Genomic DNA, 26,862 nt, shown 5'->3' with positions numbered 1-26,862 from the left:
ATCCTCCTCCATGTTGCTCCAGAGCCCACGATGTCAGGGGTGTAGCTACGTCCCTGGCCTTCAAAAGAAATTTCTCAGTGATGCAGGTTCTACAGGCTGGGGTGTGGAAACGTCGAACTACTTTCACAGCCCACCACCTGCAAGACGTGACCCACAGGAGGCTCGATACATTCTCTATCGGCCCTGTGGTGGCAGCACAACAGCTGATATGATACCTCAAGCTCCTTATTGGACAAGCAGCAGAAGGTTGAGGGCACTGTTACCCAGTGTTAGTGTGTATTAATAAAAAGATATGACTGGTTCTTACTCTTTTCTTCATCCTCCCCTCTCTTGGGGAAAGCAGTAGCCTGGGTTCTCTGCACAAGCTGACCTCAAACCACTGCAGATAACCCATGCTTTCTTGTGTACCTAGTATTGTGCCATTTCTGTTGTGTCCCCAAACCCTACCGAGGTGGTATTGGGAATTTTCTGTTACAATAATTTTTCCTACAAGACTCGGAATAACTTTACCTAGACAGTGACACGGCTCATCTCAACACACAGCTTGCGTAGGCCACAGAACTTGCCTAGCTAGGTTTAGCGAGGTGTAGGGACTCCTTATTTTTGGTACCTACCTATTCAAAATAAGGAGCCCCTGAATAAGCCAAAAAGCCAGTTTGGCAGGGACCTCCACCATTCTAATGGGTGAGTCACCCATGATAAATAGCGTAGGTTTATATTCCAGTTACGGAACAAGTGACTAATTCAGAGATACAGTAATTTGTATTTTTCCTAATGATACCGTAAAAACTTTTAGCTATTTATACAAACTTACCCGCCAACCCTATTCCCCTTGAAGTCCTACCTCCAAGCAAAGTGAGCTCAATCACAGATGTGTGAGTGGGAGGGGTAGCTCGCTATCCCCCTACCACCCACTAACTAGCGGGTTACGTAGTTAGCCCTTGCTAAATTTTAGTGGCTCGTCCTTTCAGCTTCACCGATTACCCCTAATAAATAACTAAAGGTTTGTATCGTTAGGAAAAATACAAATTATCTCCGAATTTGTCATTTTGCAACACTGCTTTCATGTAAAGAACACTTGAAAAACCGTACACTAAATGTGTTGTTGGGATGGCAATTATAACTGGTTTAGTGGTTTCTCATATGAATATGTAATAAAATTGGGATAACTGGCAGCAGTTAATTAATGTTAACTTGAACATTTTATAATATAGACAAAAATCTCGCTAGAGTTGCTGACTAGGAATTGCTTGTAAAATCCTCAATTTTTTTTTCAAAAACTGCTTTACCACTTGTAGCGTTTTATGACACGGGAAATACGGTAGACCATGAGGGAGTTGAAATCACTCGTATATCCTACAAAAGCGTACAGCACATTGTTACTTATCACACTTAAGAAATTTCACTAAAAAACTCTTCCCCTCCTTGATATTAGGCCCTCCTTCTTTCTTCAGCCATCCAATAAAGTCTTTGGGATTCTAGCCTTTATTCATGATCATGTAAGATCTAATTTAGTCTGTTTTTATATTACCATGTAGAATCACATTACTCTTTCGGCCCAATGGCAACATTCCCTACCTGAGGAATTATTCAAACCCCCCTGACACCCACAGCCTAGAGTCATAGGAATCCTCACATCTTACCCCACCACCAACTGAAACACTTGCGATTCTAGTCATCGTTCATTATTACATAAGGGCTATTTTATTGTTTTTCTATGTTGTTAAACGTGTACAAATTATACAGAAAGCATTCTGTAAACTCCAACTTATTGTTTCATTCTTCAACCATTCGCGGTTCTCCCTCTCAGACTCCCACCCATAACACCAGTCATGCAAGTTGTTGAAAGCTCTGTTTGGTTGAATTCCATCACACTCTTATATCTAAGATCACACCGGATTATCTGCATACTATAAATAATTACATGAAAATATCTCAAACCACATATTTATTCTTATTTTTTTATAAATTTCCAATATCCTACATTATTTACTTGCATTTTACAGATATCATAGGATATTTCCTCAATATTGTAACACTGATCACATTTGCAACCCTGATAGCTATAAACATGATAACACTTTTTATTTTTCTTATTTTCTCAACTATTCCAAATTTTTTTTATAATTTTCATGTCTTAGATATATAATATATTATGTAGTAGTGTTGTTCAGGATCTTTAGAATTTAAGTTTAATGAAAGTTTGAAAAAAGCAAAGCAGACAATGGCTAGGAAGTAAAATATAGGAATCAAATTGCCTGAAATTACATATAGAAATCAGTGAGATCGGTGTTTCTATATGGACATGAGTTGTATGACATTGAAATAATACCCAACAGATGTTGTAGATTTGAGAACAAAGCCGTCAGAAGAATATTGGAAGTGAAATAGCAGGACAAGATTAGAAATGAGACTATAAGAGAGATATTCAAGTGCCATTTGTGGATGAGATCATGGTGAGGGGTAGATGGAGATAGTTTGAGCATGTTCTTTGCACTTCTCAAGAGAGATTAGTTCACCAAGGCACTAGAAGAGTTGGAAGACCCAGGCCTACATGGCTGAGGGCTATAAAGCGTGAAGTGGGAGATAATGAATTGAGAAGTATTGATTCAAAAGCTGAAGGTAAAGATGACTGGCGAAATCTAACCGAAGCCATTTGCATCAATAGACATAGGAGGAGATGATGGTGATGATCGTTCATTGTTTTCATGAGTAAAAGTTAGCATACTGTCATTATTTCCATTTATTGACATTCTATGCAGTATTTGTCATGGTTGTACATATGCATTCCCTATTTCAAAGCCTGTGAAATACCTGAAACAGGAATTATCCAGTTTACAGTGTCAGTCACATGCAAGGTGGAATGACAGAAGAACAAATGAACTTTTTGTCAATCAACTAAATTTATATAAAGTCTCTACAAATTTTTTTACACACAAAATCACAGCGCTTTACCATTATTCAGAGTAAAATTATTTAAAAGAAATTTTTGGAAAAAATATTGTATAATCACTTCACAATGAATGGAAAAAATATTTTGGTTGTTTGGAGTGAAATAAAATAGAATATACAGTAAAGCAAACTTTTGACAGATTTATTATGTAATCAGCAGTAAAACAAATAAACATTGATATATAAGTTATTATAGAGTAAGTGTTCATGTACACTATATCCGATAGTGACAAATCTCATATATAGCTACCGAGGGTGGCTCTGCTGCCTCGTGGTGAAGGGGTAATTGGTCTAATACCAACTCACTCTTTTGAAGAAAGTTTCTGAGTTCATACCAGTTTTAATAATAATTTTGGAGTTATGGTGCTGTGTGTTTCCATAAGAACATTCTTGTAAAGACGATATAAAATCCAATATTACATGATATACTAAAGAAATGTCTACCCTACCCTGGGGTGAGTTTACCAATGTGCAAGGCACGAACTCAATGTGCATAACGGAGACCAATGGGTTCAGATTCTAACATACTTATCACAACACCTCTAATGCAATACTGAATTTGTCTACTCAAATGGCACGTCACCCATTGAGAATCACTACTAATGCTGAAGACAATGCTTACCTTGGCATTTGTTTACTTCTGGAAACCATGTCTTCTTATTTTATTTTAGAATAAGGATTTGAGAAGTTTTAAAATTTATCCCTCAACTTTTTTTTGGTACAATAACCCCTCACCATATGGATGTCAAACTAATGGATTTCCAACTATGCAAACTAGTGCAAAAATAATTATTAAAAAATTTATTCATTACGAACTGAAAATTACAACTGAATTTCAAATCGCATGACTAAGCAGTATAGTAGGTTAGTTTGCCACTCCCATGCTTGTCAGTGCACTAAAGACTATCCTATGTTTCATGATATCTGCTTCAGTGATGTGCCCAATCTCTAAACAAATTTTTAATTAATTCAGTACTAACCGGTTATTCTTTTGTAAAGAAATTGTAAAATTATAAACTATTTGTAATCAAGATGGTTGGTAGTAAGTGCAAAATTAGTAGTTATACTTCTGGTTCCATTAAGGAAGGGCATATAATAACAATGGACATGAAAATAATACAGAAAGGGTGGAAAGTACTTAGAGACAGTAACTCATCTTTTCTCGCCACTGCAAGTGAAGTCCTGTATGCCAGCTGTTTTATCTTAAAAGGTAAAATGACTTATTACAGGCTTAATTAAGATTAACATTCTTATTTAAGGACTTCTAGCTACTTTTCAAAAGTTTGTATTAAATACATTGCATATTCTTTATTGATAATGTTTGATAGTTTCATTGCATAATTATCAAGTACAGTAAACCTCATGGTTTAGTTTAACGGCCTATTAAAAAATACATATGTACGTAACAAGAACGGGTACTGATGCGAAAACATACTTTAGATGGTTGGTCTTTAAAGGTAAGGGAAATCAAATGCAATGTAAATGGATCACTTTTTAAAACTATTTTACATATTAAGAACAAATGACTGTTTTTTTACATCAATTGGTATATTGTGGATAGATACTTGCTAGTTAAAGCATTCACCTGACTGAAAACATAAAAAAATTAACTTCAAATGGTTGGTTACCATAATGTGAGTAAAATTAATTAATAGATTATAAAATACTAATTAAATTGATAATATAAATGCAAGAATTCTTATTGCATTCACAACCTAGATAGCTAACAATAGCAGGATCAGCTGAAGGAAAACACTGGAGTGAAGAGTTGTGGGGGTTTCAGAGTAGTCTAACCCCACCGATGTTGGACTGGCAGTCTTTCCACCTTCTGGATGCATGCTTAGTATGCATATGTTTGTTTGGTTGTGGGTTACTGTACAGTCAATTAGGTTCCAAATTAATCATTTGTTACCTAATTTTAGTGCTAGTTGATACTACATTGTTATCACAGGCACTGCTATTTGGTCTTTTACATTGTTTTAGTAATGAATTTTCCATCACGTATGACAACCATTCTCTGGCTCCTACCCAGCATGGTATTGGTTATGTTAGATTATTAATATAAGTATTTTGTTTGTTGCTTGATATGATTTTATATCAATAATATAGCATAGCCCAAGTTGGAAATTATATGAAATTGTACTTCGGTTTATGAGTTGTTCTGTGAGCAAGCTTGCAAATCAAAATGCTTGTAAATAAATTAGATTCACTTGATGTTTTCCACAAATCTATAATTACGCATACAGTATATAGTGCAGTATACAGTTTGCACAGTAATCAGATTTAATATACAGTATACTGGTATGAATCTTACTGAGTTCAATCAGAAAAAGAGGCTTAATGCATCCAGTAGATCTACAGAATACATACTTCCAAGTGCTCATTGGTTCTCTCAGAAGTACCTCAATTTCTTTAGTGTAACGGTGTACCAGTTCAAGTCCAGTACATTGCTCTCTGTATGTTCACTGTGTTCATGCTGATGGAAGGCAAAGGATTTTTCTTTTTCTTGCAAAGGCATAGTTTATTCTATCTACCTCTTCCAGGGTATGAAAAGCTTCGGTCTTTTCTATGGACTATGTCTTTTGATATGTCCCGAAGATTGGTTGATTCTAGCCTCTTTAGAGAATCAGTTTTTACATGATCAAGATAAATTACAGTACTCTCCTTTTTTCACAATTTTAGGATTGTGATAGATAGGAAGAAATTGAATCTTGCACTCAAGCAGAGGTTGAAGTATCTAGGCATGTTGATAGACATGGCAGCAGCGAGATTTTTTCCATCAGATGATCACATCAGCAAGCTCAGAGAGGTAGCACAGCTTTCTCTCCGAATGGTAGTTCCAGCTCGATGCTGGCAAATAGTCTCGGCCACTCCTCCTAGTTGGTAAAGTTCGTTCCTCAAGGGATTCATAGGCCTTTTAATGGTGTTGGAGAATCACTAGTTGGCTTCCAGAAATTGTAACTGTTCTCAGGTGCATTGAAGGAGGGGTGAGGCTTTCAACTGCAGTAAGTGACCTGGTCTCATCATGTGTGTGGTCAGCAGAAGAAATACATCTACATGTATGTTTTGGAAATACAGGCATTCCAAGAATGTTCGATAAGAATTCCATAGTGTTCATCAGCACCAACATTACTCTTGTAGCTTATATCAACAAGCAGGGAGGAGTAGTATCCATACAATTGCATCATTGATTTGGCCCCTAGCTGCATTTTCTATATACCCTTGTACTTTACCTCCATTTCCACTTCCTTTTTTACTTGTTACTGACCAACCTCTTCTGACTTTTACTTTATAGTGCAAATCTGGGTTTTCCTTCAGTTAAACTTGGGTGCTGAAAGGCATCAGAGGCCCCAGTGCTCGGTTATATAGCCTAAAATTATAGATAAATGAATAAAATTCTTATGTTTTGGAAGTTAACAAAGCAGATGCACATATTGGGGCAAATTGCACTGTAGAGCTGATTTGCTGACCGATCAACTGAGTGGTAATGATGCCAGGTCTCAGAGAATCCTGATTCCTCCCAGATAGCTACATGTCAATTGGTATCCCGATCTTTTAGCATCTTTAGCCAAGATCGCAGACTTACTCATCAGTCTTCACCAAGAAGCGCCTCACAATCACGAGTGTGAAGGGCTTCTGCTCATCATTTAGCCTTGTCTTCCAACAGAAGAGCATAACCTCTTCTCCTCTTGGGAGTTGTTTATGCTTGTGAATAGTTTCAAGCACTCTTACCCTCCCCAATCTTTCAGGCCCCCTGAGTAAGACCAGTTTTTTTCTGGTATCTTACATGAGGCGTAATGAGCCTTGAGAAGACTATTATAGGGCCATTTGCTAGCAGTAGCTTTGGTGTTGATATAAGTTGCGGAATTGCATGAACACACTTATTTTTCCTAGTATGTTGAAGGCTCTATCAATTATGTGCCTGAATTTGTGACCAAATTTAAAACCCATAGACATGACAAATGGCCGAAACCTTCTCCATCCCTTCACATCCCGAAGCATCTAATGATGATCAAGAGAAAATGCTTTTGTTTCCTGTGAGGGCTCGGTTGTGCTATTTGAAGAGGACTACATCTTAGATTTGCATGTCAGCACTCTCTGGCTTAAAGATACAGTCAAGAGGATGATTTTTTTACCTTCAAGGGGATCGAGGTACCAGCTCGAACTGGAGCTCGTTGAGTTTGGGGTAATGATCTCACGTTAGACTCCAAAGAATCTGGCAGTTGGATTGGTGATGAAGCAGTTTGGAAGTGCTAAACAACTTCTCAGCCTTTTATTCAGGGGGTGTACCTACAATTCCTTTCAAAACTTTTGTTCTTGGTCATATGGTGGTGATGGCTCCAGTAGTTGTGTAATATTATTATTATTATTATTATTATTATTTTATTATATATTTTATTATTATTATTATTATTATTATTATTATTATTATTATTATTAGCTAAGCTATAACCGTATTTGGAAAAGTAGGATGCAATCAGCCCAAGGGCTTCAACAGGAAAAATAGCAGAGTGATAAAAGGAAATAAGGAAAAACTACAAGAGAAGTTTAAGAACAATTACACATGTAGTATTAAGATAAATCGTGCATTTATAAGCTATAAAAATTGAAAATTACATGTGAATAAAAACTTAAAAGTAACAAGAGGAAGACAAACAAGATTGAATAGTGTGGTCGAGTGTACCCTCAAGCAAGAGATCTCTAACCCAAGACAGTGGAAGACCATGGTACAGATGCTATGGCACTACCCAAGACTAGAGAACATTGGTTTGATTTTGGATTGTCCTCCTAGAAGAGCTGCTTACCATAGCTGAAGAGTCTCTTCTACCCTTACCAAGAGGAAAGTAGCCACTTAACAATTACAGTGTAGTAGTTAACCTCTTGAGAGAAGAATTGTTTGGTAATTTCAGTGTTGTCGAGTGTATGAGGAAAGAGGAAAATGTGTAAAGAATAGGCCAGACTATTCTGTGTATGTGTCGGCAAAGATGAAATGAGCGGTAAACAGAGAAAGGGTTTCAATGTAGTACTGTCTGGCTATTCAAAGGACCCAACAATTCTTTAGTGGTAATATTTCAATGGTTAGCTGGTGCCTTTCTCCTATACCAGACAGGAAACATCTTGGCTATGCTAACTTGCTCTGTTTAAGTCTAAAATAAAGGTAGAATGACTGGCTCTTCTGCTCCCTCTTTCCTTTCCCTTGCTTTAGTTAGGAGCATTTATACTGTTATGTTGGATCTGACATATTTGCTGGCAAGCTACATTTCTGAGTGGTATTCTTATTAGACTGGATGAGTTAATAATTCTCCTTTATGAGGGAGAGGTTGGTGGAATGAATATTTACCCTTGGCCATCTTGAGTCAGGTATGTGACAATGTAGATTGTCATATTCCAGGGAAAAAAAGAACCTACCAGTTTGTTTGTAGGTGGACTTCTTACCCAGCAATAAGTGAGTCTCCCTATTTTAAAGGATGAAAAGTTTGCATAGGCTTATGATAAAATAAGAATGAAAGAGGAATAGTAAAAGTAGTCTGTTTATTTACTAGCTCTACAAACCTAAGTTCTTTCAGACTTAAAACCATCCCTCTCAGTCCAGAGCTAAAAATCAAATGCAAAGAGTCTTTGACAGGAAGTGGGTGGGCTAATTGCCAGCTCTCACCATTCGCCCTACCTCGTGAATTATTTCATTGGCCATTCCAGCTCTGCTGAAGACATTTATAATTTTAAAGGACTCTTGTTTGTATAACTAAGAAAAATGCATATTACTTTTAAGATTTTTTTTTCTTTGTAAAAACCCCTTAATTGATTTTTTTAAACTGAGCTTTTTAAATATGCAAATAAATAGGGAATAGCCTGACATGTATATGGGAACTGTATCAGCATGAACATAATTAAAACAAAGGTAACTAAATATGAACCATCTCAAATTCATGAATCTTAGCCTATCCAATAGGAACTTATTGCCACGATGTTATTATTCAATGTTTTTCTTTCAGGAGCTTTCCAGACAGTTGTTTTTAGAGACTGTCGAACTGCAAGGTCAAAGAGAAAGACTAGAATGGGCAAGTACATTTCAAGGACGATTTTTCAATTTCATGGGGTACTTCTTCTCTCTCTACTGTTCATGGAAAATTTTCATAGTAAGTGGATAAGAATGTTAGTAACTTGAAGGTGTGAATTACTCCTCAATACAATATTATATTTTTCATGTTGAAACAACACTTGAAAGGCTTAGTAGTCTGGTTTAAGTTGATCTATTGGTTTCATATGAAGGTGTCTAATCACATGTATTCATATATGCATAAAAATCATATATTTAAGTAATTTATATTTTTCCTTGCTATACAAACCTGAGTCTTTTTATTAGGAAGATTGATTCTCCGCAAGCTGGAGATGGTCATTAGAATTTGTTAACAGGTGATTAACCAACTGATGAAGAATGCTGGGGAGGAACACTGCTCCCTTTCCCAACCAGTCTAGCTCCCTTTTGATGTTTTATCCCAGGACTGAGAAGGGAAGTTAGATTACTGACCTCACTTTTGTATAGCTTTGAATAAATAAAAATTACTTTATAAAAATTTGTGATGAGTGCCTACACGACATGAAAACCCCCATTCTTTGATTAGGGGAAGACACTACTTTTGGGTTGGAAGTACTCTTAGATTCAAATTCAATGGTTATTTTCTTTCCTGGAAGTGTCCACCTCTTGGTACTGTATGGGAACTAAGCGGTGACTCAAGCAACCTCCTACATAGGGAGGAAAAGACTGATAGGGCCTAGTCTGTACATGTATGCATTTAATTGATCAAATAAAGAAACCCTTCCCAATAAGAGGATATCAGTTTGGAATCATATACCTGCAGAATGATCAATGAGTTGGTATAAATTCCACCATCCTCTGCCTCGTTTAGGTAGGATTGGGTAGATACATTATTAACTTTAAAGAATGGAGCTCAGAAGTGTAACTTACCAGCATCAGGTCTGATGAATTACGTAATGATTTGATCACTTTGTCCTCAAGAGGACAGGGGAGACAGAAAAATGAAGGAGAGTTAGTCATTCTCCTATTCATTGCAGACTTACATCTACATATTACCAAAGGCGAGATGCCTACTGTTCTGTTTATGAACTGGGCTGGTTACATAACTACTTAAGAAGCCACCATAGGACCAAGCACAAAGGTGTCAAGGGACTAGTGGGTATACTCTTGTAGGTATAAGGCCATGAAGGTGGTCTGTCTTTTCCAGACTCCAGCATTCATTACTTGGACCATTGACAGGTTTCTTTTGAAAGCCACACCTCTGATATCGTAAGCTCTGTTTCTAATTGGCAACTTGACCCTCTCATTAGTCGAGGTGTATGCTTTATGACTCTATGGATTAGGTTTATGCTTCACAGATCATCTCACGAAGTTTCACAAAGAGAGGGAATAGAAAAGGTCTCAAATCTGGGGTCATGCTCAACCGGGTTCTTGGTTTTAGCTATGAATTGTGACAAAAAACTGAAGGAGACCTCCTTCCACCTCTCAGCAAGGGTGACTGAATATGAGAGTTCGTGCAGCTTGCCTACTTTCTTCTCTGATGCTAAGTATAGCAATAAGACAGTCTTAAGAGTCAGATCTCTGCCTGATGACCTTCTCAAAGGCTCACATGGGATTTAAGGTCCCTGGGTTGGTAAGACTGCTCGAAGCTCCTCATGAGCATAGACAACTCCCCCAAAGTGTTGAGAGGCATTTCTCTCGGCGAAAGATGATGAAATCGTCAATCTGTGCTAGAGTTGCTACAACCTGAAAAGTAGCCCTTCAACCTCCAGTGTCTTTTCCCCTGGGGTGTTTTAGCAAAGCATTCGCCTATGCAATGCTCGGAAACGCATCCCGATATGACGCGTTCTCCAACACTTAGGGTTGCCCCTACTTAGAGGCTCTCACTACCGACTTTGTCGGGTGTAGGTGCTTCTTTGCTGCAGCAGGAATGTGCTATACCTTCCCCTTCCAGTGTGGCTCCTAGTGCTCCTGTTGCGAGTACTTCTGCTTGTGAATCGCGCCCGTTGTTGTGCGAAACTTGCGATTTTGCATGGGACCCTTGCGAATTTGCGCACAAATCAGAGATCTCCACGAGCAAGTCATGAGCAGAGGTTTCGGAACCGCAAGGAAGTGCAGTACCAACACCTCCACCTCCGGCTTCTACCACCTCCAGCGGCAGGCCTATACCCTTTCGATATGGTTAAAGAGCCTCCTAATAGGTTCACAAATGTCATTTCTGGGCTCGAACCTGTGCCGCCCAGTAAATAAGCTCCATTTAGCACTTATTCTTAGGTAATTTACTGCTAAATATACCAGAGAAAAAATGTAAAGGAGTGCTAGGTTAACTAGCTCGCTCACCTATTGGTGTCGGTATAAAATTGGGCGTATAATTCAGAGGTCCCGCACTATTTAGATTTATCCACGACAGAAACCCCAATAGAGGAGAGCCGTTCAACCTCACTCGGTACTACTAACAATGCATCCGCTCAGAACCCAACTCCTTTTAGCACGACGAGTATAGTAACCCGCATTTTTGTTGTGCTCTCGTTTTTGGTTTAATTTCCATTGAATTATGGCTTCTTCGTCGGTTTCTCAGGAGACACCGTCTAAGTTAAGTACCAAGCTTTGTTTTACTGTGTTTTGAGCAACCTAGATCGTTTAATATTTATATTATAGGAGTTTATTCTCTTCGTTCATATCGATCTTGCTTGATTTCACTACAGTTGGTACTCCTGTTTTTGAGAGCTTTTAAGTTTCACTCGCGGTGTTACTATGTGTATTATTTTTATTATTAAATATTATTTGTTATTGTGAATATTCATTATGTAGCGTTTAGAATCCTCGTGGTTCAATTTTAGGGCCGATATCATTTACGTATCGTTATGGCTGCCGACCTTCGTTGCTAGGCGGAAATGTTATTTTTAGCCATCAGGTGTGTCTTTTGTGATTTAATTATTATGTTGCATGCCTTGCCCAAAATTTCTATGTGTTTATTCATATAATTTTTAACGCTATTATTATTATAATGAATATTTGTGCCATTACTCCGTTTGATCTGTCTGGTTGGGGATCGTCAGTTGGTAGCCCTGCTGCCTCGTATCACGTGATCCTCCCCCACGCTCCCTCTCTCGCTAGGTGGGCGGCTAGGCTTCTCCCCCCTCCACTAGGGGATCGTTGCCTTCCCTCCTTTTAGAGGGGGTAGTTCAGTGTTTATGGACTTTGTCCTCCGGGTGTCCCGGCGGGTTCGTCTCTGTCTAGTCTGGTTTGCCACCGGTCAACAGAGTTGGATCCCGGTGCACCCTATTTTATATTCACTTTTCATTCTGGCTTATGTTATACGAAACCCTCCGGGTTCGGTTGGCGGTTCTTAGCTACAGTTCCGCCCCCCCTATTATTTTATAACACTTCCTATGATGATATATGATGATTAAATATGACAGATCACTACCCCGGAGTCCCTAAATGAATTGGTATTGGATATACTTTTATTTCCCGGCCCGGGGCCTACCCCGCCCCGGGAAATCAGACACCATGTGTCTTAATTCCTTGTTATTGCATCCTTTTTTATGCTCCCGGCTCGACCGGAATGGATTGCTATACTTTAGTTTCAAGTTAGACTTATGTTTAGGCCCGGGTCCTCCGGTCCCGCCCCTACGTAAGAATATTACAGTTAAGCTCTAACCTTGTGTTAGACCTATGTTAGGCCCGGGTCCTCCGGACCCGCCCCTACCTAAGAATATTACAGTTAAGCTCTAATCTTGTGTTAGACCTATGTTAGGCCTGGGTCCTCCGGACCCGCCCCTACTTAAAGAATATTATAGTTAAGCTCTATTCTTGTGTTAGACCTATGTTAGGCCCGGGTCCTCCGGACCCGCCCCTACTTAAGAGAATTACAGTTTCTCATATACTATTCTTTTTATAGATGGTGCATTGTCTGACGCCGGCCTGTGCAGCTGTTCTGCACCAGCCTTGTGGCCACTCCGTCTGCCGATCTCACGCCCCTTGTGGGGTTCAACTGGAAGACGTTGTGGTATGGCACCCGGATAACTGTGTGATTTGCTTCGACCTCATCACTACCCTTGGATCTGACTCGGTGAGTCCCGTTGGCTATGTTGCCTTCTTATTTATTTTACTATTAGTAAGATATCTATGGTCTTGAAGGACCATTGGGAGTCTTCCGTTTTATAATTCCCACTATTATTTCAGGCATCCCCGGAGCAAAAGTCTGCGGCTCGGGCCACACTGAAGGTGTGGGTTGGTGGGTTTGCCCGGAATGTGGTCTAAGCGGCCGTACGTCCTATCTGAGGACTACTGCACCATGGTTTACCCCAACGCCAAGTCGTCAGCTGCTGTGGCTAGGCATGTGGCAGCTCCTATCATTGCCCACATTGATGCCACTATAACGGGTCTCATCGACCCAGAGCAAGATCCATCGGACGCCCCCGGAGGTCTGGAGGACAATGTTGCCTCCATGAACCTGGACGTCGAACCAATGTTACTAGACGAGCCGGATACAGGTAGGGTGGTAAGTGAGGCAGGTGTGTCCGGCGCTGAGATTCCTATCCTCAGCCCCGCTCTTTCTTCTTCTTCTGATCGCTCTTCTTTTCATGGATTTTCTGGGGACCGTGATTCGTCTCAACGATCATACCCGGTCCCTCCTAAGGATAAGTCTACTTCAAGAACCTTACCCAAAGCTCGCAAGCCTCACAAGACTTCTCATGGCTCTAAACAAAGTACGAACCTGTCATCAAAGGCCTCTGGTTCCTCCTCTAAGTCTCACGACCCGGGAGTTCATTCCGCCCCTCCTGCTGCTAGCCCGGGCCTTTCCGAATCAGCCATGCTTCGCATCGTGTCGGAGATGCAGGCAAAGTTGGTTTCGGAGATGCAGTCGAAGATGGACACGATGTTCTCTAACATCGGTCAGAGACTTGGGGCTTTAGAGCAAGGAGCTCCGGAGAGAGTCCAAAGCTCTCTCATCCCGGATGCCTCTAAACTCCCGCCGTTTGCCAAGAACAACCCCTGGTGTATGGCTCTTCATTCCCCGTTCCCAGACAGAATGTTGACTTTGGAGGGCCTTGGCACTCGTCCTCTAGAGGACTTTGAATTCTTTCCTCCCGGTCTGGCATTTCCATTTCATGGTTATGCCAGGCTTACCGAGGAAGCTTTAGTTCGATTAGACAAGGTTCCCAAAGAGACGGTCATCTTCCCGAAGGAGCAAGCCCAATCTGTTTGGGCCAGATTTTTGAACGACATCGGCTGCACTAACACCATGCTGACGCCTTATAAAAGCTCCTTTACGATGTTCTTAATGGACAAGAACACCTTGACTCCATGCGTCAATAAGGTGGCAGAGCTTGCCTTCCAATATGCTCTGGAGGAGAAGCCCTTGCCTCCCATCCGAGAGGTGGATCCAATCTCCCTCCTTCTTCCTTCAGGCATTGAGTGTTGGGACAACGTCCATACCACCTTTACCTCTGGCAAGCTTGCAGCAGACTGTGCCTCAGTTTTGTTTAGTGAGAGGCTTCCCCGTCTCCCGGAATCCCTCATTAAACAGGAATATGATTCCCGCCTACGTGTGGGCCGTACTCTAAACTTGGCCACATCCACGGAGTCGATAGCCTTGACTTACGATACGGAGAGTATTTTTAAGTCTCTCAACAAGGCTACGTTACAGTCTTTATATTATGACTTGTATGACTTCGCTACTGCTAAACGCAGATGTCGCAAGCATGTCCTAGCTGAGGCGACGATTAGGCATGAACCTAATAAGCTCATCCGGTCCTCCTGTTGGGGTTCAAATCTCTTCCCCGAGGATCTCGTAGAGGAAGTCTTGGCGGAGGCCACTAGGGTTAATCAGAGCCTTAAAGCCCGTTGGGGTTTGACCCCTAAACGCAAATATGACCCCGCAAATTATCAAGCCCGGGGTAGGAAGAAGCTTAGACCATATACCTCCACCCAGTTCAGGCAACAGCAGAGTGCTTCATCCAACTTCCGGCTGCCTCTTCCTCCATCTTCTGTTGTCCCTGCACAGCCTTCCACCTCTCAGGCTCCTTCGGATGACTATGTCACCGTTCTGCTCCCTAAGAGCCAGCTTTCTGGTGCCTCCGCCACTTCTCCTGCCTTTAACCAGTCTTACGAGGCTCATAGCTCTTCCCAGAGTTATGGTAGAGGTAGAGGCTACCACCGTGGTTCTAACCAGAACAAAGGCAGGGGAAGAGCTTTTCGCAGAGGAAAGAACTTCCGAGGCGGACGTGGAGGCAACTCCTCAAACCAATACTGAGGTGCAGCAGGTAGGGGGGAGGCTCTATGCCTTCCGCAACAAATGGAGGTTCAGTCCCTGGGCGTTCAGTATCATCTCCAAGGGACTGGGGTGGAGTTGGATTCAAGGACCTCCTCCTCCGAACAAATTTCGTCAACATTCCACTCCGGACCTGGTCGAATTTGTCCAGGATCTTTTACAAAAGAACGCCATACAAGAAACGAAACATCTGAAGTTTCAAGGTCGGCTGTTCAGTGTCCCGAAGAAGGATTCAGACAAGAGAAGAGTGATTCTAGACCTATCCCTTCTCAACTTGTCCATTCAATGCGACAAGTTTCGAATGCTTACCGTCTCGCAGGTGCGGACCTTACTCCCCCGTGGGGCCGTCACCACCTCTATCGATCTTACAGACGCCTATTATCACGTCCCGATAGCGAGACACTTCCGTCCGTACCTAGGCTTTCGCTTAGGGGACAAAAGTTACTCCTTCAAGGTGATGCCTTTCGGGCTCAACATCGCCCCAAGGATCTTCACAAAGTTAGCAGAAGTCGCTGTTCAGGAACTCAGGAATCAAGGGATTCAAGTAGTAGCCTATCTGGACGACTGGCTCATTTGGTCAGACACCTCCCAAAATTGCCTAAAAGCCACTCACAAAGTCATCCATTATCTTCAATCTCTAGGCTTCCAGATCAACTTCAAGAAGTCCCGTCTTCTTCCAAAATCGAAGTTCCAATGGCTCGGCCTGCAATGGGATCTTATATCTCATACTTTGTGTCTTCCCAGACCCAAGAGGTTAGAGATTGCAAGGAACACCAAACGCTTTCTCAAAGACAAAGTAAGTTCCAGACGACTCCAAGAGAGGATTCTGGGGTCCCTTCAGTTTGCCTCAGTGACGGATCTTCTTCTGAAGGCAAAATTGAAAGATATCAATCGTGTCTGGCGTTCGAGGGCGAACCGGAAGCTCCGGGACAGGAAAGTCCGCCTTCCTCCCATTCTACGGGAAAGACTTCTTCCTTGGACAAGAGCAAACAGTCTGTCAAAGTCAGTTCCCCTTCGATTTCCGCCTCCGAAATTAATCATTCACACGGACGCATCCTTATCAGGTTGGGGCGGCTATTCTCAGCTCAAGAAAGTTCAAGGTCTTTGGACTCCCTTGTTCCGCCAATTTCACATCAATGTGCTAGAGGCCATGGCAGTTCTTCTAACCCTGAAACGTCTCGCTCTTCCCAAGAAACAACACCTTCGTCTGGTCCTCGACAGCGAAGTGGTGGTCCGCTGCCTCAACAGAGGCGGGTCAAAGTCAGGGCCTCTGAACCATGTTCTAGTAGCCATATTCTCCCTAGCAGCGTTGAACCGTTGGCATCTTTCAGCTGTCCACCTGGCGGGAGTCCGGAATGTAGTGGCAGACGCCCTGTCCCGGACCTCCCCTCTAGAATCGGAATGGTCACTCGATCTAAAGTCATTTCGGTGGATTCTCTCTCAGGTTCCCGGTCTCCAAGTGGACCTCTTCGCCACGGAATCCAACCACAAATTGAGAGTATATGTGGCTCCCAATCTAGACCCTCAGGCTTACGCCACAGACGCCATGTCACAGAATTGGGACACCTGGGAAAAGATTTATCTCTTTCCCCCGGTGAATCTTTTGCTGAAAGTTCTAGACAAACTGAGATCCTTCAAGGGACAAGTAGCCTTGGTCGCACCCAACTGGCCCAAGAGCAACTGGTATCCTCTCAAACATTCAGAGCGCCCTAACCTTATGGACTTTATGAAGTTTGCGGCTATGCATGGTGCCAATATTGATCCTCAAAACACCTTGTTCCTAGAATCGGATAAACGGGATTCCACCATCCGCCAGTATGACTCTGCAGTTAAAAAGTTGGCAAAATTTTTAATAGACTCAGACGTGAACTGTATGAACTTGAACCTTACAGTCACTTTCTTTAGATCTTTATTAGAATCAGGTCTGGCAGCCAATACTATCACCACTATTAAATCGGCTCTGAAAAAGATCTTCCTAGTGGGTTTTAACATAGACTTAACCGACTCTTTGTTAGCTTCAATTCCGAAAGCTTGTGCCAGACTGAAACCGGTTACTCGTCCTACCCCGGTGACCTGGTTCCTTAATGACGTACTCAAATTGGCTTCTGATACCATTAACAGTTCTTGTGATTACATGCCCCTTCTCAGGAAAACACTTTTCCTGGTGAGCTTGGCTTCCGGGGCAAGAATTTCTGAATTGGCAGCCTTGTCGAGAGACCCGGGTCATATTGACTTTCTGCCTTCGGGAGAGGTCCTTCTTTCTCCTAACAAATTCTTTTTGGCTAAGAACAAAGACAATCAAAACAGATGGTCCTCCTGGAAAATTGTTCCCCTCACGCAAGATCCGTCTCTGTGCCCTGTTACTACTCTTAGGTCTTATTTATCCCGGACCTCCTCTAACTCCTCGGGGCCTCTATTCGTTAGAGAACAAGGCGGTACCATTACTATTAAAGGGATCAGGCAACAAATTTTGTATTTTATTAAACAAGCTAACCCTGACTCTTTTCCTCTTGCACATGATATCAGGGCGGTTGCTACCTCGGTGAACTTCTTTCACCACATGAATTTTACAGACCTTTCCAGGTGTACAGGGTGGAAATCACCGTCAGTGTTCAAGAAACACTACCTTAAACATTTGGAAGCCCTAAAATTTTCTACAGTAGCCGCAGGGAGCGTAGTTACTCCCAGGTAACTCACAGGTTAATGCCTTGTCTCTTTATCTCTCCCTCTTACCTGCCTCATTTATACCCTATTGTATTCGTTGGTCTCGCACCTGAATACTGTTATTATATTTGTAAATTTTTATATACTCCTGAGTATCTGTATATATTATCACTCACGGCATTATTATACCTACCTTATTGGATTTATGTTCATATTTAAGATACCCTTATAATTGTTTTTTGGTACTCATCTCTGATTAAAAGCATCCTGTATTTCCCTTACGCTTATGTTTTTTCCTTTATTTTGCAAGTTTGGTGACATTTTCTCTTGTATAGATTCACTGGGCGGCACAGGTTCGAGCCCAGAAAAGGGATTTTGACGTAGGAAAAATCTATTTCTGGGCGAAGGACCTCTGCCGCCCAGTGAACCCTCCCAGCTCCTCTCCCTTGGAGTCCCCAAACTTTGGGTGCTAAGGAGTTGGGTTCTGAGCGGATGCATTGTTAGTAGTACCGAGTGAGGTTGAACGGCTCTCCTCTATTGGGGTTTCAGTCGTGGATAAATCTAAATAGTGCGGGACCTCTGAATTATACGCCCAATTTTATACCGACACCAATAGGTGAGCGAGCTAGTTAACCTAGCACTCCTTTACATTTTTTCTCTGGTATATTTAGCAGTAAATTACCTAAGAATAAGTGCTAAATGGAGCTTATTCACTGGGCGGCACAGGTCCTTCGCCCAGAAATGGATTTTTCCTACGTCAAAATCCCTTTATTAGCCCGGATTGTCCTCTTGTCCGTTGAAGGAACAAAGACTCTCCACTACGTCTACCCAGGCTTCTTCCGGAGCTCCCCTTAGGGGACATTCTCTTCCTGAACCTTCAAGGGAAGCCCATGGATTACCTTAAGGTTCTGAGCTTCCTGCATGGGTTAACAACTTCCTCTGTACCCTGCAGAAGTCTCTGGGTTTGGCTCCCCACCGCCACGGCCTTCGACTGCTCCAGTCAGTGCTTCTGCAAAAAATCCCTTGTAGTCCTCTTTGAGTTCGTCTCTTGGGAGTCTCGACCCTAGAAGGAGACCAACGTCGGGCAAGGCAGGGAGATCACCATCTCGGTCTCATGCCGAGGGTCCTTCTTCTTCTGACTCTTACATGCCCTGCCTTTTACTCTGGTTAAGACAAGGAAAACCATGACTAAGAGGCAGAAGAGAAGGATGAGAGGTGTTAACACCACCTCCTGCCGACATCATCCACCCCAGGACGAGTAGGGACATTGGCTCGTCCAGGGAGATAGCTGTCCATCCCTTCAACCCTCAAGAAATTGAGGTAGTGTCTCCAGACCTGTGTCCAATTTCTTTACTTCCTCCTGAGGAGGAGTCTTCAGCTCTCACTGTCAAAGCTTCGGCTGCCGGTGTCTCGAAGCCCTCGCAAGTTCCCCCTCCTAACACCGTGGGGGAACGTCCTGTGCGAAGTAAGTCCAAGGACACTAAGACTAAACCAAAGAACGCTGCGGCAAGGGATGCTCGTTTGGCTGAGGCACAGAGAAGGTTCCCTGTGGAGGTTCCCTTAATTGATACCGTTGACAATACAGTATAGCGGTTTGCGGACTGTGGCCAGATGTACCGCGCAGACTGCCTATTGTCCGAATGCCGACCACTCTTCAACATTCACTGCACAAATAGATAAAAGTGGAATACCCAGAGATCTTGGCAAAAAAGTAAACAATCAAGGATGAGTTGAGCACTGGGCACCACCCCTTGATTTTATACTGGGCAATGGGACCCAGCTAGAGCTGTAGTTGCTTACTATTATTCTAGAGGTATGCCTTCTCACTTAATACTGGCATGCGTGGAGTCCAATATGAATAGCGGCAGCTATATTTCAAGTTATTTGAACACTACAAACATTAGGAGAGGAAAGAATAATATTTCAAAGAAAAAACTTCAGGCTGGAATAGGAACTATCTTAGGTGAGGAAGTTTATTGAAAGAGGATTAACAGCAAAAAAAATTATTAAAAAATTATGGTAAAAAAGGTTGTACACTAATACGAAAATTTCTATTGCAAGATAAAAACTAGTATCCCTCTTCACTTCAGTCCTACACTAACCGGACTATAAAATGCTTTGAAAGAATAAACCATTCACATATTTTACACTCATATGAATAAAAATCATCAGGAACAGGTTACAGTACTCAATCAGTTACACATAAAACCAAAATAAATTGCAAAAAATCCTCCATCAAATTATCATCCCATCAGGATCCAGATACAAAACGCAAATGTTAACAGCAACCAACTTTGGCAGTTAGGATCAAGAAAAAGCCTTTTTGGTCAATGTCAGCATAATCAAGACAAAGTTCCAAGCTGGTGACACAAAAAAACTTCAAGGTAAATGGAGAACCCCACAACATTGAGTTTCACCACCTATGCAGTGAGTCAACAAGGTCTGGACATAAATCTCCGACTACCTTCTAATAACGGAGACATCAAAAGCAGAGGGAAGTCCTAATTGCTCTCGCTGCCAATCTTTAATAGGCTTCAATACAGGTTCCTTAATTCAGATAATATATCCAAGTGACCCTTTTTTATGACAATCTTCATCTTACAATAATTTTGTAGCATATGATACCCGCTAGGTGCAGGGCACCGTCACTCTGTAATGAAAAGAAGAATTTTTAGTGATGTACTGGAGATAACCAAAATAAACAGTGCACAAAATATATGAAATAAAGTAATGCATTGTACAAATACAACCTAAACAATAAAAGTGATGAGAAATAAATTTAGAAATAATTTGTATTTTTCCGGTGCATTTTTCCACAACGACCTTGACCTACCCCAAGCTCTAGACTTGAGCCTGGAGGTAGAAGATCCCTTGGATACGGATGATGAAAGTCTACCAAAGGCAGCCAGTCCGAACTTTCACTCTGACCAAGAGAGACGTGAGTCGGAACATACCTTTTGGCAAGTCCTCTCTTGCTTGAGGGCCATTAATAGGCTGTCAACTCCTGTTACCACCGCCCAGGGTGGTAAGGATATGGTTCTCAATGAGATCTTTGAGATCCAGAAGCCTTCTAGAACTAGTGCAGCTTTGCTCTGGTCTAAAGGCTTGATGGCAGCCAAAAGGAAGGCTAGCGCCCAGATAGCCGGTATTTCTAGTTCCTTAATGGCAGGTTCCTCCTCTTGGTCTCTACCACTTCCTTTTGTCCTTCAAAGGAAGTGCTATGAGACCGAAGGGGAACCCCATTCAACCATGTCCCTCAACCTTTCAATGAAATCTTTAACGAAGGGCCTTCCGGCTCAAACCCTCTCCTCGCTGAGGGCCTCCCTCTTGGCAGTTGAGCTCCTTAACATAGAGAGGAGCGTGAAATACGCCATGGAGGAGGCTTCGCAGCTCTACCTATGGTTAAGATCCTTGGGCTTCAGGGTACACTTCCATGATCTTTCTAAGGAGTCAGCCATGAAGACTTTGGAGTCTTTCCTTTGGTCGAGTACCAGAATGTTTTAAGTCTTATCGCACCACGGCGTCAACTTGTGAGTGAATGCTATACCCAAGAGAAGGGATACTGTCATTGGGAAATTCCATAAGCAGGTGCCGAAGTGGGAAGTCTCTCGGCTGAGAAATTCCACCCTTGGGTGTTCTCTCTTCGTTCCAGAATAGATAGAAAGGGCTGCTGAACGATGGAGGAAAACGATTCTCTCCTCCATAGGGCTATGACACCAAGGCTCAATGGAAGACCTTCCCTGTCTTCTTGCATTTAGTAAGCACCTTCTTCTCATTCCTCAATCTCTAGGTCCTCAAGACTTACTAAGGTGTCTAAGAGGCCCTTTCAGTGCAAAGGTCAGAAATGGAACAAGTCCTTTAGAGGAAAGAAGAGAGCGAAGGGCAGTGGTTGAGGTGCTCTTTCCTGCTAGGAATGGCATTCCTCTTCTCCTACCACCTGTGGGAGGATGTCTGTAGCGCAATGGCAGAGGTGGCAGTTCCACGGGGTTGATTCTTGGACGGTCGAAGTGATTGCTCTAGGGTATCACGTCCTGTTCATTCAATCTCTCCCTCCTCTGACTCAAGATTCAGTGTATCTAAGCTTCTATGCGAAGGGATCTGTAAAGGAGCTGGCCCTCAGGGCCAAAGTCCAGACCATGATGCAGAAGGGCGCTCTCCAAGAGATTGCAGACGGGTCCCCAGGAATTTACAGTCGAGTTTTTCTAGTGAAAAAGGAGTATGGAGGCTGGAGACCAGTCATCGATCCTCTCCCCTCTGAACAAGTTTTTTCAACAGACTCAGTTCAGAATGGAGATGGTAGACACGGTCATTCGGGCGGTTCGACCAAGAGACTTCATGTGCACATTGGATCTAACAGATGCATACTTCCAGATCCCAGTCCATCCGTCTTCAAGGAAGTATCTAAGGTTCATACACGATGATGACAAAATATACCAGTTCAAGGTTCTATGCTTCAGTTTCATGACAGCTCCTCAGATCTTTACCTGAGTGTTCGACCTAGTGTCACCATGGGCTCACAGGAACGGCATTCATCTCCTCAGACACCTGGACGACTGGCTAAACCAGGCAGACTCGGAGACGACCTTTCTTCGTTATCGAGACATGCTACTCAAATTTTTTTGTCAGGATCTGGGGGTCCTGATGAATCTCGAAAATTCATCACTGCTACCTTCTCAAAGACTGGTATACTGTACCTCGGTATGGCAATAGACACCATTCAACAGAGAGTCTTCCCATCAGACAAAAGGGAACACAGAAAGAAAGTTCTTCCAGCCTCTCGTTGGTTGAGTCTGTTAGGTCACCTAACCTCTCTCATCCGTTTGATTCCAAATGGCTGTCTCAGGATAAGATACCTGCAATGGCAGCTATAGTCTGTGTGGAACCAACACTCAGATCCACCGGATACTCGAGTTCCTATTACTCAGGATCAGTTGACGGACTTGAATTGGTGGATGGCAGACGAAAACCTTCTCACGGGTCAGGATCTTCTCGTCCCTCTGGACTCAATGCTCTTCACTGATGCATCAAAATAAGGGTGAGGGGCTCACACGATCTCAGGCCTTTGGTCACAGTCAGAAGGGTACCAGCACATAAATCTTCTAGAGGTGAGAGCAGCATACCTACCTCTTCATCAGTTCCAACAGTTGCTAGCAGGTCAGTCTGAGGTGTTGATGAGCGATAACACCACAGTAGTGGCTTACATAAACAAACAAGGCCATACCTTTTTACAGCCTCTATGCCATCTTGCAGTAAAGATCCTCAGGTGGTCGGAAGAACATTCAGTGTTCCTATCAGCTAGCTTCATTCCAGGCAAGAGGAATGTGCTCGCGGACAATCTGAGCAGAGTGACTCAGACAGTAGGCTTCGAATGGTCTTTGAATTGTCAGATAGCTAACAAAGTCCTGAATTTTTGTGGGTTTTCTGACTGTAGACCAGTTCGCAACTTCTCTGAATAGCAAGCTTCTGCTCTTCTCCTATTCCTGACCCTCGGGCTCAGTTGCGGAAAGACTGTCTGGCTACTTGCTTAAGTCTTCGGCCTCAGTCCACCAGGCAAAAGGGAGAGTCTTCTGTGGTTGGTTTCGTGGAAGGAATATCTCTCCCCTTAATGCCTATATACCAGTAGTAGCGGGAGTTCCTTGTACACCTTCAGGAGAAAAAACTTCTTTCAGTCTCGGCAGTGAAAGGGTATCGCTCAACCTTGAGCCTCGCCTTTATGCTGAAAGGAGTTGACATTTCCTCTTCGGTGGAACTTTCTTTACTCATACATAGTTATGAAATCACTTTCCCTCAGTCAGAGATTAGGCCTCATCCTTGAAACGTGGTTCGTGTCTTGAGATCCTTAAAAAGTCCACCCTACAAACCATTATGCCATGCAACTAACCGAAATCTCACTTTGAAGACGGCGTTCCTGCTCACTTTAGCCTTGGCAAAGAGAGTCGGTGAACTTCACGGCCTCTTGTATGACTTCGCCTATTTAAAGGGATGGGGGAAAGTGGCACTCGGCTTTGTCTCTACGCTAAGACTCAAAATCCAGGGGGGTACTGGACCCTTGATTCGGGCCCTTTCAGATTGCGAGTCTGTGTTCTGTAACAAATGACCAAGATTAGTTGTTACTATGCCCAGTGAGGAGTTTGAGATTGAGATACTATCTTAAACGCACTGGAGCAACACAGCCCCGACTAGCACCTCAGAATGTTAGCTCAGGTAGGGCAAAGAGGAGGATCACTAAGAACACTGTCTCCTGGATTCGCCAGGTGATCGAAAGAGCCTTGACTCCTGATACTCCTCCAGCATTAGTACGTCCATGGCATTTAAAAGCAATTTTTCCGTGTTGCAAGTACTAAAAACTGTTGTGTGTTAGAGACAAAATACCTTCACAGCCTATTATTTAAGATACGTGACCCACAGGATCCTCGATAATTTTACTATCGGTACTGAGGTGGCTGCTTAACAAGTGGCTTAAGGATACCTCAGGGTCTGTGATGGACAAGTAGCAGTTGGTTGAGGGGATTGGTTACCCAGTTTAAGACGGGGATGAATTAGAGTGTCTGACTTTTCCCTGCTTACTCTTTCCCTCCCTTGGGGTACAGCAACAAGGGTCCCTCTGCAAGCTGGCTTCAACCTCTGCAGGTAGTTATCACTTCCCTTGTGTAGCCTATTATAATTCATATATTTATATACTGTTCATGTCCCCATTGTTTTCTGCAAGAAGCAATGGGAACAGTCATGCTTTTCCTATATAAACTCAGAATGTGTTTATGCAAGACGACAAACTCTCATTACATTGAATTGCTCAAGCCGCTATTATGCTCAATTTGTATATTTTAGCGAGATGTTATAGTTTTCCCTAGACCAAAGTCTTATACTGTATTAGGTAAAACCGGGTCAATGTCCATGCCAGAATTAGGAGTGAGTCATCCATATAAATAAGGGAAGGTTTGTTATTTTATGAACAAATGACAAATTCGGAGATAATTTGTATTTTTCACTAACTAATACAAACCTGGAGTTATATAAATATGGCCACCATCACCTGTCCCCCAGAAGTCCTATCTGCAAGATGAGAGTATATAGAAGTGGCTGGGTACCCCCCAGCCACCCCCAGCCTGACCGCTCAAGTGGTTAGGTAGGGTTGCCACCTCGCACTTTGAGTCTAATGGCTACCTTCCAGCTTCGTTGAAAGATAATCCAAATAAGTAACTTCAGGTTTGTATTAGTTAGGGAAAAATACAAATTATCTCCAAATTTGTCATGTTTATAGAATATTACCTGGTGCTTTACTTCAAGCTCTAAACTCAATGAAAAAGAGGTGAATATCAAAAGATACACTCTGTAACACACAGGGGGTTGGAAAGAGAAAGAGCCGTGGTAAAAATGACTAAAAGCCATGAAAATGAGTATTATAATCTTGGTGAAGAATTGAAAGGTTTGTACTTACAGTAATGTGTATAATAACCTTACCTCATACAGATGAGTTATTCTTGTAGTAAGTTGGTATTTTTTTTAATAAGTTCATAGAAACCAACTTCAAACTAAGATTCTATAATGTTATCAAAGAGTGTGGTGTGTTTGAATTAAATATCAATATGTTTGAACATTTTATATCATATGAGCATTGGGTGTAACATATATGTGTATTAGTATACTGTATTCTTTCTCAGAGATATATGAATATATAACTTAAAAGGTACCATCTTTTCAGTCTCTTGTGAACATTGTTTTTGATCGTGTTGGAAGAAAGGACCCAGTAACAAAAGGGATGGAGATAGCTGTTCACTGGCTTGGATTTGATATTGATGTGCAGTTTTGGTCTCAACATATATCTTTCTTTTTAGTTGGATGTATTATTGTCACCTCAATAAGGGGCTTCATTCTCACTTTGACACGTGTAAGTGATCTTTGTCTACTTCTTTTGAACTTTTGAATGAATTCTGTAATTTAGAACGAATGTATAGTTTAACATGCAAGTTTAATACTATTTTGAATTTTGTGCCAAGATTTTAATGTCACCACATTTTAGATTTGTTATTATTTCCATGAATCCTAGCTTTGAAAGGTAAAAAGCTATTAATTCTGAATTCCAAACTTTGTGACCTCAGAATAAAAATAGAGTTAATAAAATGTCTCCTCTCACTGCCATGTGCAACCCTCCAAGGGACCACTAATACTGCTATCCCCCCCCTTCTACCATGTACCAATAAGAAAGTGGAGGGCAGTGAACGTGACTCAGTGTAGTTCAGTTGTTCATTAGGTTTGCTATTTCACATTTTAAATTTTATGGTCCCTACAAAAGGCAGCTAGTTCACTGACTCTAGTTCCTGAAGTTAAAGCTTATAGAATATAGCTTTTTTAATAGTTCTTTAAAAGGAATGGTGGAGATATCCAACCAGCCAAAAACTCAAGGACCCTGTCCAAATACTAAGAAACCACAGTAGTGTGTTTGGTTGGTACTGTTATGATGCCTCATCCTACCATCCTCCACCTTCTACCTACCTTGATGACCGCTGAGGTAGCGGCAATAGGGGAACTAGCATATGAAGTCTCATTTTTGGTTGTTCATTTTGTCCTTTCTTATTGGTTATTATCTTTATTTCCTTTTCTCATCATTTCCCACAATATTTTATGTGTAAATTCTATTTAATGCAGATTCTTTAAAGTATTTATAGGTAGTAGGTTGGCCAGGGCACCAGCCACCCGTTGAGATACTACCGCTAGAGAGTTATGGGGTCTTTTGACTGGCCAGACAGTACTACATTGGATCCTCCTCTCTGGTTACGGTTCATTTTCCCTTTGCCTACATACACACTGAATAGTCTGGCATATTCTTTACATATTCTCCTCTATCCTCATACACCTGACAACACAGATTACCAAACAATTCTTCATCACCCAAGGGGTTACTGCACTGTAATTGTTCAGTGCCACTTTC

General features: G+C 42.0%; 1 protein-coding gene across 1 annotated transcript in view; it reads left to right on the top strand.

Annotated features, from left to right (window-relative positions):
* The window catches only part of LOC137621786 (Golgi pH regulator-like), a 198,238-nt gene that overhangs the window by 145,605 nt on the left and 25,771 nt on the right, over positions 1-26,862 (top strand). Inside the window, exons 7-8 of the mRNA XM_068352293.1 lie at positions 8,946-9,089; positions 25,636-25,821. Of these exons, the coding sequence (XP_068208394.1) occupies positions 8,946-9,089; positions 25,636-25,821 (330 nt within the window). The remainder of the gene's footprint in view (positions 1-8,945; positions 9,090-25,635; positions 25,822-26,862) is intronic.

Source organism: Palaemon carinicauda, chromosome 28 (genome assembly GCF_036898095.1).
Source record: "Palaemon carinicauda isolate YSFRI2023 chromosome 28, ASM3689809v2, whole genome shotgun sequence".
NCBI classification, from domain to species: Eukaryota; Metazoa; Arthropoda; class Malacostraca; order Decapoda; family Palaemonidae; genus Palaemon; species Palaemon carinicauda.
This window is presented reverse-complemented; position numbering and strand designations above follow the sequence as displayed.